The sequence below is a fragment of the Aulonocara sp. 'chitande type north' Nkhata Bay genome, linkage group LG18 (genome assembly GCF_057382095.1).
Source record: "Aulonocara sp. 'chitande type north' Nkhata Bay isolate Kocher_YH1m ecotype deep benthic linkage group LG18, A_spYH_male_GT1.1, whole genome shotgun sequence".
In the NCBI taxonomy this organism is placed as follows: Eukaryota; Metazoa; Chordata; class Actinopteri; order Cichliformes; family Cichlidae; genus Aulonocara; species Aulonocara sp. 'chitande type north' Nkhata Bay.
In genome coordinates, this window is record NC_141361.1 from 21,996,141 (window position 1) to 22,010,299 (window position 14,159).

The window sequence follows — 14,159 nt, forward strand, 5'->3', positions numbered from 1 at the left end:
ACTTTATTAGGTTCATTCTGGGTTTTACCAACTTTTTCAACGAGGTGCTGGAAACATTCCTCTGAGATTTTGGGCCATATTGACACGACAACATCACATAGTTACTGCAGGTTTGTCGGCTGTACATCCATGATGTGAATCTCCTGTTCCACCACATGTCAGAGCTGCTCTATTGGTTTGAGATGTGGTGACTGTGGAGGTCATTGAGTACAGTGAACTTCCTCGTTGAGTGTCAAACCATGTTGAGCCCACGTGATCTGTAACTTCAGTTTTCTATTCTTTGCTGACACAAGTGACACTCGGTGTGGTCTTCTGCTGCTGCCGCCCATCTACTCCAGAGTTGGATGAGTTGTACATTAGGAGATGCTCTTCTGCATACCCTAGTTGTAGTGGCTGCTTCAAGCAGTCTTGCGTTTTTCTTCTGACCTTTGACATCAAGAAGGTATTCTCATCCAGAGAACTACAGCTCACTGCATGTTTTTTCTTTTTGGTCCAGGCTCTATAAACCCCAGAGATGGTTGTGTGGGAAAATTTCAGATCGGCAGTGTCTAAAAATACTCTTGCCAGCCTGTCTGGCACCAGCAGCATCACTAATTTTAAGTACCTTTCTTCCTTATTCTGATGCTCGATTTGAAGCTGCTCTCAGGAGGTCACCTTGAACATGTCTGCATGACTAATATGCAATGAGTGGCTGCCAGGTGATTGGCTGATTAGATATTTGAACTAACAAGCAGTTGAAAAGCTATACCTAATAAAGTGACCAGTGAGTGTAACTGCTCACTTTCTTGCTGTGAATTAGAAGTTGGGTTCAGTTCACCAGAGAGATTAACTGGCTCTTAACTGCAATCAAGAGTGAAAAGGGTAAACATGACTAACAGGGCAATGGGAGGAAGAAATACAACTGAGGAGGCATCTGAAAGTAACAACCTAGCTAATGATCTTTTATTGTCATTTATCTTACATTACTCATTTGCTCTTTTTCTTTAACAACAGATTTACAAAAAAATTGAGACCAACTAATACTTTTTCCAAACTGACAAACCAAATAGATGCTGAGGAAATAAATTATTTTCAAGCAGATTTCTAGCAACACCAAAGGGCAACACAGTAGTCTACGCGGGTAAAGGTCACTTCATCACTGGTGCACACTGTTTGTTTGTTTTTTTGTTTTTCTATGTTCAGTGAAAGGACCAATCAGCAGGCACACACACACACAAATTCACACACCAACACACAGAGCAGCCAGTTTCTTGTGCGTTTATGCAAAAACATCCAAAAAAAAAAAAATCAACTTCATTACATGCGTGTTCATTTCCATTGCAACAGGGGCAGGAAGGAGTGTGGGGGATGGGGGGGAGGAAAGAGCTGTCTAACTATCTCCATTTGGGTTGCTGAGTCCGTGGCTCCACAGCCTTCCCAACAATACATTCCCTTGCATAGATTCTTGTGTTGTGGAATGAAGTGAGGACATTTCCCGTGTCGACTCCTCAAAGCAGAATGGCAGCAGGCGTCAGATGTTGAAGACCCTCGAAGATCCGCTTTGAAAGACAGCAGAAGGGTTTGGAGGGAGTTTGGTCCTCACCAGATGTTCCTGCAAGACAGATAAAGAGTGACAGGTGTAACAGCAGTCTTCTAAAGTGGTCAGGGAAATGGGAGCGAGTGCAGCAGCTGTGATGCTCACGCCACACCCGTGAAATGAGAGGACACTGGACGGACTAAGCTGTCAAATAACATCAGGTCTTGCTGTCAGAGTGCTAGCAGTGTGGGCTGGGTTGCTTTTTTCCCTCTTTAGTGCTGATCTGTTCTGCTGATGACAGCTTCCCCCATTCCTCCCAAAAAAAGAAAATAAAATCTGGCCAGACTTTTAATCTGGGCTTCAGTGAATAAAACATGGAGACATTGACCACACTCTGTTCTCTCTAGCAATTAATAGATCTGCCCGTTATAGCGGGCCCAGACTTCTTCAGTTTCTACTTGCATATCTAGCTGAAGTGTGGCAGCTTTTTGTCGGCCAATCAGAGCACAAAATCTTTGGAGAGTCCTTCAGACTGTGGTCCCAGCTCCACTGTGAGTCTGACTATACAGCCTTGTGGGTGGCAGGGAAGGCAACACTTTTTGTTTAGCAAGTTGGATTGTTGTGTGACTGTTTTCAACCCCCAACACAATCTCTCTCACACACACACACACACACACTGTCTTCTCTGCTCTGTGCAGCAGCCAGGTCTGCCTCTCTCCTAAATTAGATTGGTGCCAAACGAGACTGCAACCCAATGCAACATTGCACTTTAACAGATAATCCATCACACACTGCTCCCCTCCCCCCACATCTCCATCACTTATCTATCACACAGTGCATCATCCCCCACCCCCCGGTCTGAGTCTCTTCCCCCTCATTCCTTTTTTTGCCTTTCCCCTGGTTTTAGTACAATCCTCACTTCTCTATATAAACAGTGCCAAGTTGGCACCGGACACTTCCTCTGTAGTCCTGAGCAGCGTGGGAACGAGGATGACGTCCAAGTGAAAGAATAGGGGGAGACAGCTTGGCAAAAATGAGGGAGGAAAGAGAAAAATAACACATGTAGAACTGTAGAAACTTAGGGCTGACTTATGGGGGCGAAGCAGGGAAATGAATGGGGTAACGCTGACTGATCAGAAAACCATCTACAACTCCGACACACAACAACTTCAGATCGCTTTCCGAGCCTGTTAGAGGAGGTGGAAAAATCAGATTCCAATGCAGGGATTTGCCATCCCCCCTGCCAAATGAGTAAATGGAGGTAACCGGAAATTTTAGGTTAGATTTTCCCAGCAGGCCATTTAATCCGCTTCATGCATTTTAAAGCCATTGACTCGACTGTGCATCTCTCTTCCTGCCATAGAAGAACGCAGCACTCTTAATACACTGTAGTCGCAAGTTATGAAGGATTGCCAATGACCTGCAAGGGAGAGAAATCTCAGGAGGCTGCTCGCTGCCTGTGAGCTAAATGTGAAATAACCAAGGATTTGTCACAAGCGCTCCTGCCGCGGTTTTCACTCTGCGCACTGGTGGTTTTGTCTTGCTTATCCCTGACACACACTGCAGATTATACAAGCCATCCTCACAAATCTGTTTGCCTTGCGATGCAGTTGCCAGGAATGATTGCTTCCACAAACACACACACATACACACGCTGCTGCAAACTAACGGGGTGTCAGGTTTAACTGAGGTTCATTCTCTCACCTCGATGCCTCCTCTCCCCGGGATGCGTTAAATTGGGTTTGCAAGTTCAGTGAGTTCAAGATGAACGCAGCGCTCTCGTCTTTAAAAAAAGAAAAAAGCATTGCTGTTTTGTTTTTTTTACGTCATGAAATCTGAGCCAGCTTTTGTCTTTCGAGACGGATTTGATCTGTTATAGGTGAGGGGAGGGGGCACAAATTGATTTAAACAGTAATGAGTGTTTTATGGCTGCCCACCTTCTTTTTCATCAGGAGCAGATTACCATCAAGTTAACCGTTACATCTTTTAATGAGCTGCCGGTCTGCCTGCTGAATGAAGATGGTTGATGGTAATGCTGATCATAAAACACCAGATATGGACAAATACCAGCTGAATACTATGACCCAGTATAATGTGTACTGGAGTGGGATGTGTAATGCTTGGTCAGACACCTCTGCAGGGGGTTAGTGAGTCAATAAATGAGTCGGCAATGAGTGGGCCATCGGTAACCGGGGTGGATTATCTAATGCCGCCAGGCTGGGCTTGTGTCACACTGACAGATTGTGGTATGCCAGACAAAGTGCATGCAACGCTGAAAGACGGCACAATAAGAATGTACAGGAAATATCTACTGCACTCTTTCTGAAGCTTGGCCCACTGGCAGCAGCACATCTCTTCTTAATGTGCCCTGAACTCTCACTCCAACTGGGCCAGTGTTATTATTAGAGTCTGTGTCCTGCCATTAACATCCCATCCCTTCAACCTCCATTAGCATCACACAGCAAAACCGAGGTATGCTGCAGCTTAACGGACCAAGCTTTGTTCAGAAAGTGATGCAAATAACTGCAAAGTCGTATCGTTCTGCTCTCGTGCACGAATTGTTTTTTTTTTTAACCGAGTCTCTCAAACAGTTGCTAAAGTGAGAGCCACGTGTTCGTTTCACCAGAAGAGCACGTGTGCCAGATCTCCCTGAAAACCAGTCGGCTTAAGATGTTACTGGGGCAGCTGTTGTAACACAGATGAAGATCTGACCGGGTCCAGCCCACAGCTGCCCAGATCTCCAGTGGCAGATGGCACTGAGTGTTGAGGGCGGAGGAGAAGGATGGCACTAAACTTCTGGAGATTCCCCAAAAACTGTCTCCCTAAGTATCAGCTGACAGCTGACCTGAGAGAGCATGCAGGCAGCAGACTCAGTACTTTTATGTCAGATATGCACCAGTTTTATTATAGTTATTATTATTTTTAGAGAAACTAATGAAGAAGTATGATACTTTAGAAATTATATAATGGAAGCATAGTGCTGCCTGTAACACATGCAGTAGAGTAGCATCACAGAATAAGTCTTGAACCACACCACTTAACCTTAGAATTCAGGTGTTTTCAGTCACATGGCCGCACCTGTGCACCTCGGCACGCATTTGGGCTTCGCAGACATTTGTGAAAGAATGTCTCGTTCTAAAGAGCGCACTGAATTTGAGCATGGTGGAGTAATAGGACACCACCGCTGCAACAAATCAGTACTTCTCTACTAGATATTCCACCATCAGGTGTGAGTGATATTGTTGCAAAGTGGACGCATTTAGCAACCACAGCAACCCAGAGACAAAGTTTCAGATCGTGTGAAGTGCATATAGGGCTGCTGACTCAACAGCTGCAGAGCTCCAAACCTTCTCTTGCATTAACATCGGCACAAAAAACTGCACACTGGGAAATTCATGGCATTGGTTTTCACGGATAAGCAGCTCCTGTATGTGTAATGTGTAGTAACCCCAGTACTTTTGTTCATATACTATGTATGACCCAAAAAGTTTAATATTCAGTGTAACTCAAACATACTTTCTATACATAGCAATATAGAATATCAGTCAACAAATAAATATCAAATTTTCTCCCTAAAAATCTGCATTGTGCAGGCCTTATATGACCCTTGCTGAGCGTCACCTTATTATTTAGCTGTGAGTTATTCTGTATGGTTGTTGCTCAGGCAAAGCCCTATAAATCTGCAATCTGAGAGCATATGGTTATACTTGTATGTATATAATGTATATGATATCACTGGAGTTCCATTGGCTATCTAAAGAAGCACTGTGCTGTGTCATAAAGAGAAATAACCTCTTTTAATAACAGCAAAGATTAAAGGATCACACGTTTCATTGCAGCTATGATCAGCACTGATTTCTAGACAGATGTCAGTCAGTTAGCTGACTGAAATGGACTGCAGTTCAGAGAATTACACATGTAATTTGTTGTCCTCATCAACCCAGTTTTATTCAGGCCACAGTAGAGAGTGTAGCACCAGCACTGTTACCTAACACGGTACATGGCCTGTTTTAAACAGCTGGGTCACTTTGAGCCTCTCGGGGACAGAATGCTGTATCACTTTTCTGTGATGCCCCAACAGCAACAGGCCGCCGGGGAGATGAGTGAAGATGACTTTCAGGATGAGCGAGCCTGGATTTAAACGTGCAGCTCTAACAATGAACTGTGTGTGGTTTTCTTTAAACTTTAGACATAAAACATGGCTCCTTGAACTCAATGATTATGCGCCTACCTCTCCTTTGATTGTTCCACTGAGCTCAGTCCTCTCAGGCAGGATGCTCTGCTGGAGGCTGGATGGACTCTGCAATCTGTAGGCTTGAAGGGCAGTGGGGGCAGGCTGGGGGACAGCGGCAGGTTGGATGTTGGAGGCAGCGGATGGGATCACGTGTTCTCCTTGATGCAGACCCATGGACCTGCCAACCTCCCCCCTGTAGGCAGCCTGGTAGCTGGTTTCACGTGGGACGTGAGTGGCTTCTGTCCCAGGGCTGGAGTACTGAGCTGGGGGGGGTTTCCTCGCACTTTTGGCCGGTCGCACCCCCGCCCAAGGCCTGTACTCTTGCCTGGAGGTAGAGAAGTGTATTAGTAGAGTGACAAAGCTGGAGGGGGACGTCTGGAGCATGAAGTAATAACAAAGATTAAATTAATGGAGAAATTAGACAGAATAATGTGCTAGTAATCTTGAATTGGGCTTAATATATTCCATTCTTTAACAGCTGATGCAGCAAACTGCAGAATAAGAGTCCTGATGAAACATGTGGGCGTTTATCAGTATCTTGGCTGTAATGTATGAATTCAATTCCCAAAGTGTATATACTAACTCTGCCTCGGGGTCTAAATGGACCAGAGGTCATGAAAAGTATCTGAGGGGGTTATATGTTTGTTTTTTCATCTTTGAAATGTATTCACATGAATCAACCTTTTAAAAAAATCCCATTTTAAAGGATTAAAAGCTAGAAAAGGTTGAAAAACACAGACCTCCACATACAGGGGATACAGTGCCAGCACAAATCCTACACCATACTTGCGCTGTACCATATACGAATATGAAACGTGTGAGAGAATTATTTAATGAGCCCTCGTCTCCACGCATGCTTGTTGGCTCGACCTTGGAAGTCGCTGAACTAGTAATAAATTAAAGTCTAATTAAGCATCAAAGCAGGCATGAGCACATCAGCGGCACACCCGCTGTGAACAGCGCTCGGTGCTGAAACAAGGTGAGAGAGGATCTCAGACCTGTAGGAGCTGGTTTTGCTCTCCTCCATCACCTGCTGCTCCCCCCATCTCTGCCCCTTGCCCCTCTCCTCTCTCCCCCCCCGGCTCTCCCCAGGCTGACCCTGGACGTGGTAAGTATTCACCGGGCTGTCCGACACACAGTCTGCCCTGCTCCCCTCGTTATTAATCCACGGGAAATTCTCCTTCCTGGGGATGGGCCATGGTTTGAAATCCTGCTTGTACTGCGTAACACTGGGGAAAGGTACTCCCGGGGGGTGGTAGTCTTCCCGGGGCTTGTAGCTGGGCTCCTTCCGTGACCTGAAAGATCCTCGGGTCCCAGTGCCATCCGCGGGCGCATGAGGGGAGCCTTTGGCACGCGTGTCCGGAGTTGGTGTGTAGTTATTGCCGGGTGCGCGCTCCGAAGCGGATACCTGCTTGGTGACGGACCGCACCTCCTGCTCGGCGATGTCCGAGTAGTTCTGGATGGTGAGCGGGACGGAGAGGTCCGATTTGTCGAACTGATTCCAGAAACGAGCCAGGCAGCAGACTCTGCTGATGCACGGCCAAGCCATACTCCCTCTAACTGCCGGAGAGGAGAACAGAAGAAGAAAGGGGGAGAAAAAGAAACAAAAAGACCTGAAAAAGAAGAGAAAAGCGATCAGAGGTTACATTCAGAGTGTCGCCCTCCCTCTTCGCTCGTTTCTGTAAAGCTAAGAGTGTATAGCGTCCAGGAGTCCATGTCACCCAGCAGAGGAGTGCCAACAGAGATGAACCGGTCTGTCGGGGACCGTCATTGAATATTCCTCTCACGTGGTCTGTGATAGTGCCTCCACTATGCAGAGGAATCTGTGGCAAATTATTCTCCGCATCTCCACAAGACGGATCCCGGCGTTTGCGCGGGTCTGACTGGACTGGACATGGTTATCTGTCTCCACTTCCTCACACGACTCCACTTCTCCAGCGAAAAGCTTGAGAATTGGCTGTTTTGCGGCTTCTCCCGTTACAAATCACTAAAATAATCGTACCTTGTTCACCGTGAGGTTACATAATGATGCAGCTTCGGTGTACGCTGCTCCACAGTGAGACTACACTGTTTACAATGATTTCTTGATGTTGTTATTTTAAGTCACGCATACACAAGTCCAACGAGCCCAGCTGGGAAATGTGAGGATGAGTGGATGGACTATTTTTTCAGATGTTTCTCAAAATGTCTCACAGTAAGTTCAGTTTAACCATGTGTTGCGTCAACCTGCTTCATAACCACTGAAGGGGAGCTAATCAAGTCACTAAATAAGACTTTCAAATGCATTTAAAGTGCACATAAAACAGCATTTACTTTTCTTTGCTGCCTGCAGACATTATAATGTAATATAAAGGAGACAAACGGGCCACAGAAGACAGTAGTAACATCAGTAACATCACGTTCCTGGTAAAAAACAAAAATATTAATGACGGTTGAGGTTTCAGGGTCCTGTGGAGACCCCTCTGTTCACAGCTACACAAGGACTCCGTAACATTAACAATGCCTGCGTGTACATTCTGGACTGGGTCATATAAATGGGACACACAAGTTAAAGTGATAATGACATGACTCTGTTGGCAATTATATATAATTGCAGGAGAACAAGGTGTAGTTCACTGTGAATCAATCAATCAATCAATCAATCAATCAATCAATCAATCAATCAATCAATCAATTTAAACATGTAACAGAATTTTTTGATCACAAAGTTTTCCTGTTCATTAAATCAATAAAATTACATAAATTGACTGAGTTAACACGTCTCCAGTAAAATAACATGAAAAAATTCACAACTATACAGCACTTATTTAATATATAATATTATTAAATACATTTTATTCTAATTTGTAAATACATATTAAAAATGAATACAATGAGTAAAAATAAGCTGTAAAGTAATAGGTTGTGTAATTTTACATATTTGTTTGTTCATTAACTGACATGTTGCAAATTGAAGTACTGTATCAGTGTGTTAATGCTGTATTACAGAAATACTATAAGATTACTTTTAAAAGTAAAACTCATATTTTAACAAGTATAACTCTGCAAAGGCTCATATCCATTAAATATACGATTTTATGTGAAAACATATCCTAACAATCAAAGTTCAGGTGATACCATTTGTAACGGGACACTGTAAATGCAATAACATTTTCTGGGAATCCATTAAATTTAAATGAGTGATCCTTTTAAGGTAAAGATAATAGTAAAGATATCAGAAATGTTTCTATAAAGTTACACCTAAAAATGTAAAAAGTATTTTTTTTATCATCACAAAACAATAATAAATTATAAATTATAAACCCAATTACTAGTTTTGCAATAGTATTAGCACTTTTTTTGGTTGATATATCATTTTATTACATATGGATTAAATTTCCAAAATGTTTTAGATAGAATTACATAATAAAACCCGACTAATAACAGTATACTTTTCTGTAAGTTTAAGTGTTTTACACACTTTTTATTTAACATAAAGCATACAAAAATTCACAGGATCTCTTGTAAATTTAAGCTACAAAACTATATTTTAAATAAATGTTTCTGCATTTTAGAATATGGTAAATTTGTAGTATTTAACAGTCTTGTTCAGTATGTTTAATATAATATATTATATGTTATAATATATAATATAATACATATGGGACCACTATGGCTTTATGGTGAAATGATGTAGGCAGGAGCAGGTGTACATTTAACCAGAGTGGGTTTTGTTCCACTCATGCAGGACCCTTCATCTTAGTGGGCAGCATACTACATGTGCCTTTTCCACAGTCAGCCTGGATTGCAGGTTAGTACATTAGTATGTGGCACTTAGAAAATGTGAGCCCACACAAATTTGTAATATTTTTGTGGGCTCACAGTTGACTGTTTCTGACCATTTGGCTGGAGCACTATTTAGCGCTAAAGCAAGAATTTATGTAATTTCCTCCTAAAGTCAAGTGCAAGTTGCACCATTAGCCTTATTATAGAGCTGCCTGAAGCTGATGGTGTCCACAATACATATAAGACTGGTGTTAATAATCCCATGGATTGTTTCAAATGATCAGTTTGGCTTTTTCACTATGAGAAAAAAAATGCCACTACACCCTTAATATGATGACTGTCTTTTATTTAAAAAAGAAAGAAAGAATTGCATTAGTATAAAATAACTGTATTTGAAGTTATATTAGACGTTCAGAGACTGTGAGGGTTTACTCTGTTCATTTATGAATATTTGTCCATAATGGCAAAGTGGCAATAACAGTGAAAATCCTTTTCGATACTTCAGGGGTCGGCAACTCTAGGCATGCGTGCCACAGTTTGCACGCGAAGGGTTAACTGATGGCACGACCATAGCTGGACTGGCCATCCTGGGCATTTGCTCGGTGGCCCGGTGACTTTTTTTTTTCTTTGTAACGGTATAAACAATGAAAGGTGGTGGATTGGCCAGATGTTGGTCGGTGTGTAAAAATAACTCAGTTGTTTGGTGGTGGCTAGATTCAGTAAAATTAGCAAGTGGTGGAGGACAGCAGGTGGATGAGAGAAAGGGGAGGCAGGAGGAGGAGAGCCCTGAGGCCGGTCCGAGTGTCAGGTGAACTGCTCTTCAGGTAAGACGTTATGACCTGCAGTCTATCTGGGTCAGATATAAACCAAGTTTAGGTGCTGCGGTCAAGTGTTTAACTGCAGTTTATTTTCGTTGTGCTGACTTTTTACAGTCAGTTACAATAACTGGTACTGCGTGCTAGCTAGCATGATGGAGTTTCTATACAGCTGGGTGGGTGCTGTGATGTTACTGATGTTGAACTTTATTTAATTCACAAGGTTAGTTAGTAGAGTTGCCAACCATCCCGTAAAAAGACGGAATCGTCCCGCATTCAGAGAAAATATTAGGCGTTTGGTGTTGAAAAGGGACAGTTTGTCCCGGACTTCAGCTAGAATAGAAAAAGACACAAAGCTGGAGTTATTCTGTCTTTAAGCTGCACAGCTGCCTCTTCTTCTCTCATTCCCCCCCCTCTCTCTCCTGTTTCTTCTTCAATCATGAACCTGATCAATGATCAGCTGATCGGCTTTTCTCTCTTGTTTGTTTATCGCCCACTTTGCGCCAGAAAGAGGAAACCAGCACATGTCACGTTAAACAACAGCTGCACGTTTAAGCTTGATCAGCTGTTGTTAGAATGTATTTAATATTACTTTGTAGTATCAGCTGATGTTTGCTGGAGCCACAGCTGTAAAAGCTGCTGTCATGATATCGGTTTGGTTATCTGGTGAGAGGGAAACATGAAGATGAAACCAGGAGATGTCCTTACTGAATCATCAGAGCTGAACAGGTGATGCAGAAACAGGTTTACCTTTAAGGTGACATGAATGAGTTGAAGGGAAGTTCTGAACTGTTTCTGAGAGACAAATAACACCAGGATCCTTTTCTAAGTAGCTGACAGCTGGTAACTGTGCAGGGGCAGATCTAGCAAAGTGTTGCCAGGGGCCCAGGTAGGGCATTAACAGGGAGAGGTGGGCACAAAGAAATACTTTCTTATTCTCATTTAAAATGTCTAGCTGTTATTAAATAATTATCTGAAGCTTACAACCAAAGTTTTTATCTGACGTAAAATGTATAGAAATCATACATATAACATTGAAGCAGCTGGAATCCATAGCTGCGCGTGTTCATGGAGCTTGCATTGTCACCTGCTGGACATCACTACCTGACAAGTTTAACTGTCTTCAGAACATTGCAGAGGCCTTATTGACAGTATTTGGCTCTACATATCTGTGTGAGCAGGTTTTCTCTCACATGAGTGTCCTCAGGTAGCCGTCTGAATGCTGGACACTTGGAGATCTGTGTCTCTGAGTGGGAGACCAGAGATCAGAGTGTATTAACAAACATGCCATATTGGCCCAGTTTATTTTTCTTATCATTGTTGTGAGGAGACCATAAATAGCATTTGCATTTTCTGTTGTACAGTTCATTTGCTGATATGGAGTTCTTGTTATGGATAAAAAGTGTCTTTTTTTGTTTCAAAATAGCTGATAACTATTCGCTGATAGCTGCCGACATCTGCGAACAAATATAATTCTATAAAGTGGTTCTATGTAGTGTGTAACCGTTGATACAGAGTGTTATTAAATTTATTGCTAATGCAATCATATGGCACACTGACTTCTGAGGAAATTTTAAATGGCACTGCTCATCAGAAAGGTTGCCTACCCCCTGTTCTAGTATCTACGGGACTACAGTTGTTTAGAGTTTAGTAATTATAAAATACAAATAAGCATAAAATTAACTGAATGGGAAGTGCTGCACTCACAGCATAAGAATTTCCCTTTTTCAGCTGTTCACAGATAAAAATGAGACCTCAGGTTTGCCCACAACAGTTTAAGAACCACTCCAGTGAGTCTGAGACAGCAAAAGAAGCTCTTGATTATGAGGATGCGGGCCATGAATTTGTTCAGGTATAGATGCCACAGACTTTACAGTGTAATTTTAAGCAAATCACCAAAACAGAGACTGAAATTGAATGAGCAGGGTTATTGGGTTTCTTTCAGCAGGTAGTAAGAAGCAAAACGTTTAAGACAGCAGTATTATACTACCATCTGCAGGGGAAAGTACAACATTACATCTGCATAATGATGTAGTAGGTGAGAGGAGCAAGGAAGACTAATCAGAATTTCCCCAAAATAACTAAAACCTAATTTCTGTTTTCTCGGTAATTACATTAAAGGCGTATGCCTTGATGTGTACCATGATTTGGTAATCAGGGTGGAATAAATAACAACAAAAAGAAGACAAATGTCACATTGTTCAGCATTCTTCCTGTTTGAAATTATTCATTTCCAGGGAAACTGTTTTGATACAAGTGCAATTTAATGATTAAAACTTTCTTGCAGATGCAATCTTTTCTCTTTGTTTTCTTTTTGGTGGGTGCGGTTAGCTGTTTGACCAACACAGACAGTGTTCACGGGCAGAGCTGATAAACAAAAGAGCTGTGACTGGGCATTATTCTTCAGTACAAATGTATTCAGCTGAGCTAACTGAGAACAGAAAGCACATAATGTAATAAGAAATGTAGCACAAAATATGAATTTGGTTTCCACCCCTGACCTTGCTTTGTGTGTCCTGTGAGGAACTTCTCTATAAATTATTGCAGTTTTGTTAATGTGATCATTCTTTCTTTAAAAGCCACCTCATCATGAAACACTAGAATTGTTTTTTATAGTTCAACATATGAGGGTTGATAAGTAATCATCATTTAATCATCATCACTCATCATCATTCAAATTAAAGTTTGAAGCGGGAAAGGAACCAAATCACTTTTGGACTCATTTTATGCTGTGCGCACACATTTTCTCTTCCTTTAGTAGTTGGTTTAATTATAGAAACCAAGACTATAGAACAAATACCAAGTAGGTCTATGCATTCTTCTTTTTCTTAATTTGAAGAACAGTTTTAACAAACCGATGACTGTATAAAAAGTTTTTCTACATTTATTGTAACAAACGCAGATCGCTTGAATGCACCGTGGCGATTTGACAGATTTTACAAAGAGTACGTGAAAGCAACACGACTCTAGACACCGCACTGTTGAATTGTATCGCTCCGCCTCCTTTAAAGCGTTGACTCGTAAGAAATAGAAAAACTCAGAGACAACATTTTTCTGTTCAAGCGAATGAATGAATTATCAAATGAGGGAAGTTTAAGACGGGGCTCACTCTACTTTCTGTAGTACCAAGCTTTATTTTGATAGAAACGTGAGAGTGAAAGTGAGCTCACTCGGTCCTACGACTGTTGTTTCTGTTAACACGTGGATTCATTCCCACCCAGGAAACGGCCTTTTTAAATTTTTTTTTTACAAAGCTGCTGAAGTTAACGACAAAACGAGGGGAAAAAATAAGAAGGTAGGTAAATGACTATCGTATTTTGTGCAATCTTTTGTTGTCAACTACATGAACAAACTGAACTGGCTGCGAGAGGTAGTCCGCCGCATCCACGCATGCGCTCTATCTACAGTCGCTGAATAGGTGGCGAGGGAAGTTTAAGAGTTTGTCACAACATTGAAGTAGCGTCTGTTTGTTGTGTTTATTTGGCGTTGTTTCACTACAGTGTTGCTGTCTGCCAGGTCTATGCACGACCCTGCCAAAAAGTGACTGCAAGTGTTTGTATATGTTATTTTTAATGTCTAATAAACTTGTTTACATTAGTAAATAGGCTGTAGTAAACAGGATTTATGAAGGTGTAATATATAAAATAAAAAAAAACAACAACTATTTTTCAGGTATCGTTTTGACTCTGATTTGTGTTCTGCATTATAATCAGTCCCGTTTTTTCCGAGTTAAAATATTTTTCAAAATATGTAATTCATGAGATTTTGACAGATTACAGGTCAACAAATCAGTCACAACAGTTTGAATACAAGTGTTGTGCCAAAAAGC

The 14,159-nt window shown here is 41.9% G+C and overlaps 2 protein-coding genes across 2 annotated transcripts in view; one reads left to right on the forward strand and one right to left on the reverse strand.

The window, feature by feature from the left end:
- Positions 1-914: 914 nt before the first annotated feature.
- On the reverse strand, positions 915-7,809 carry map6d1 (MAP6 domain containing 1). The gene is made up of 3 exons (XM_086271174.1): positions 6,749-7,809; positions 5,748-6,075; positions 915-1,591 (listed from the first exon to the last, which is right to left on the reverse strand). Exons 1-3 carry the CDS (start codon positions 7,297-7,299, stop codon positions 1,511-1,513), a joined length of 960 nt encoding a protein of 319 aa, XP_086127300.1. The 5' UTR covers positions 7,300-7,809; the 3' UTR covers positions 915-1,510.
- A 5,536-nt stretch (positions 7,810-13,345) lies between these two features.
- Positions 13,346-14,159, forward strand: part of ece2a (endothelin converting enzyme 2a) — a 98,896-nt gene continuing 98,082 nt past the window's right edge. The window contains exon 1 of the mRNA XM_086272065.1: positions 13,346-13,625. The gene's annotated coding sequence lies outside the window, so the exon portion shown is untranslated. The remainder of the gene's footprint in view (positions 13,626-14,159) is intronic.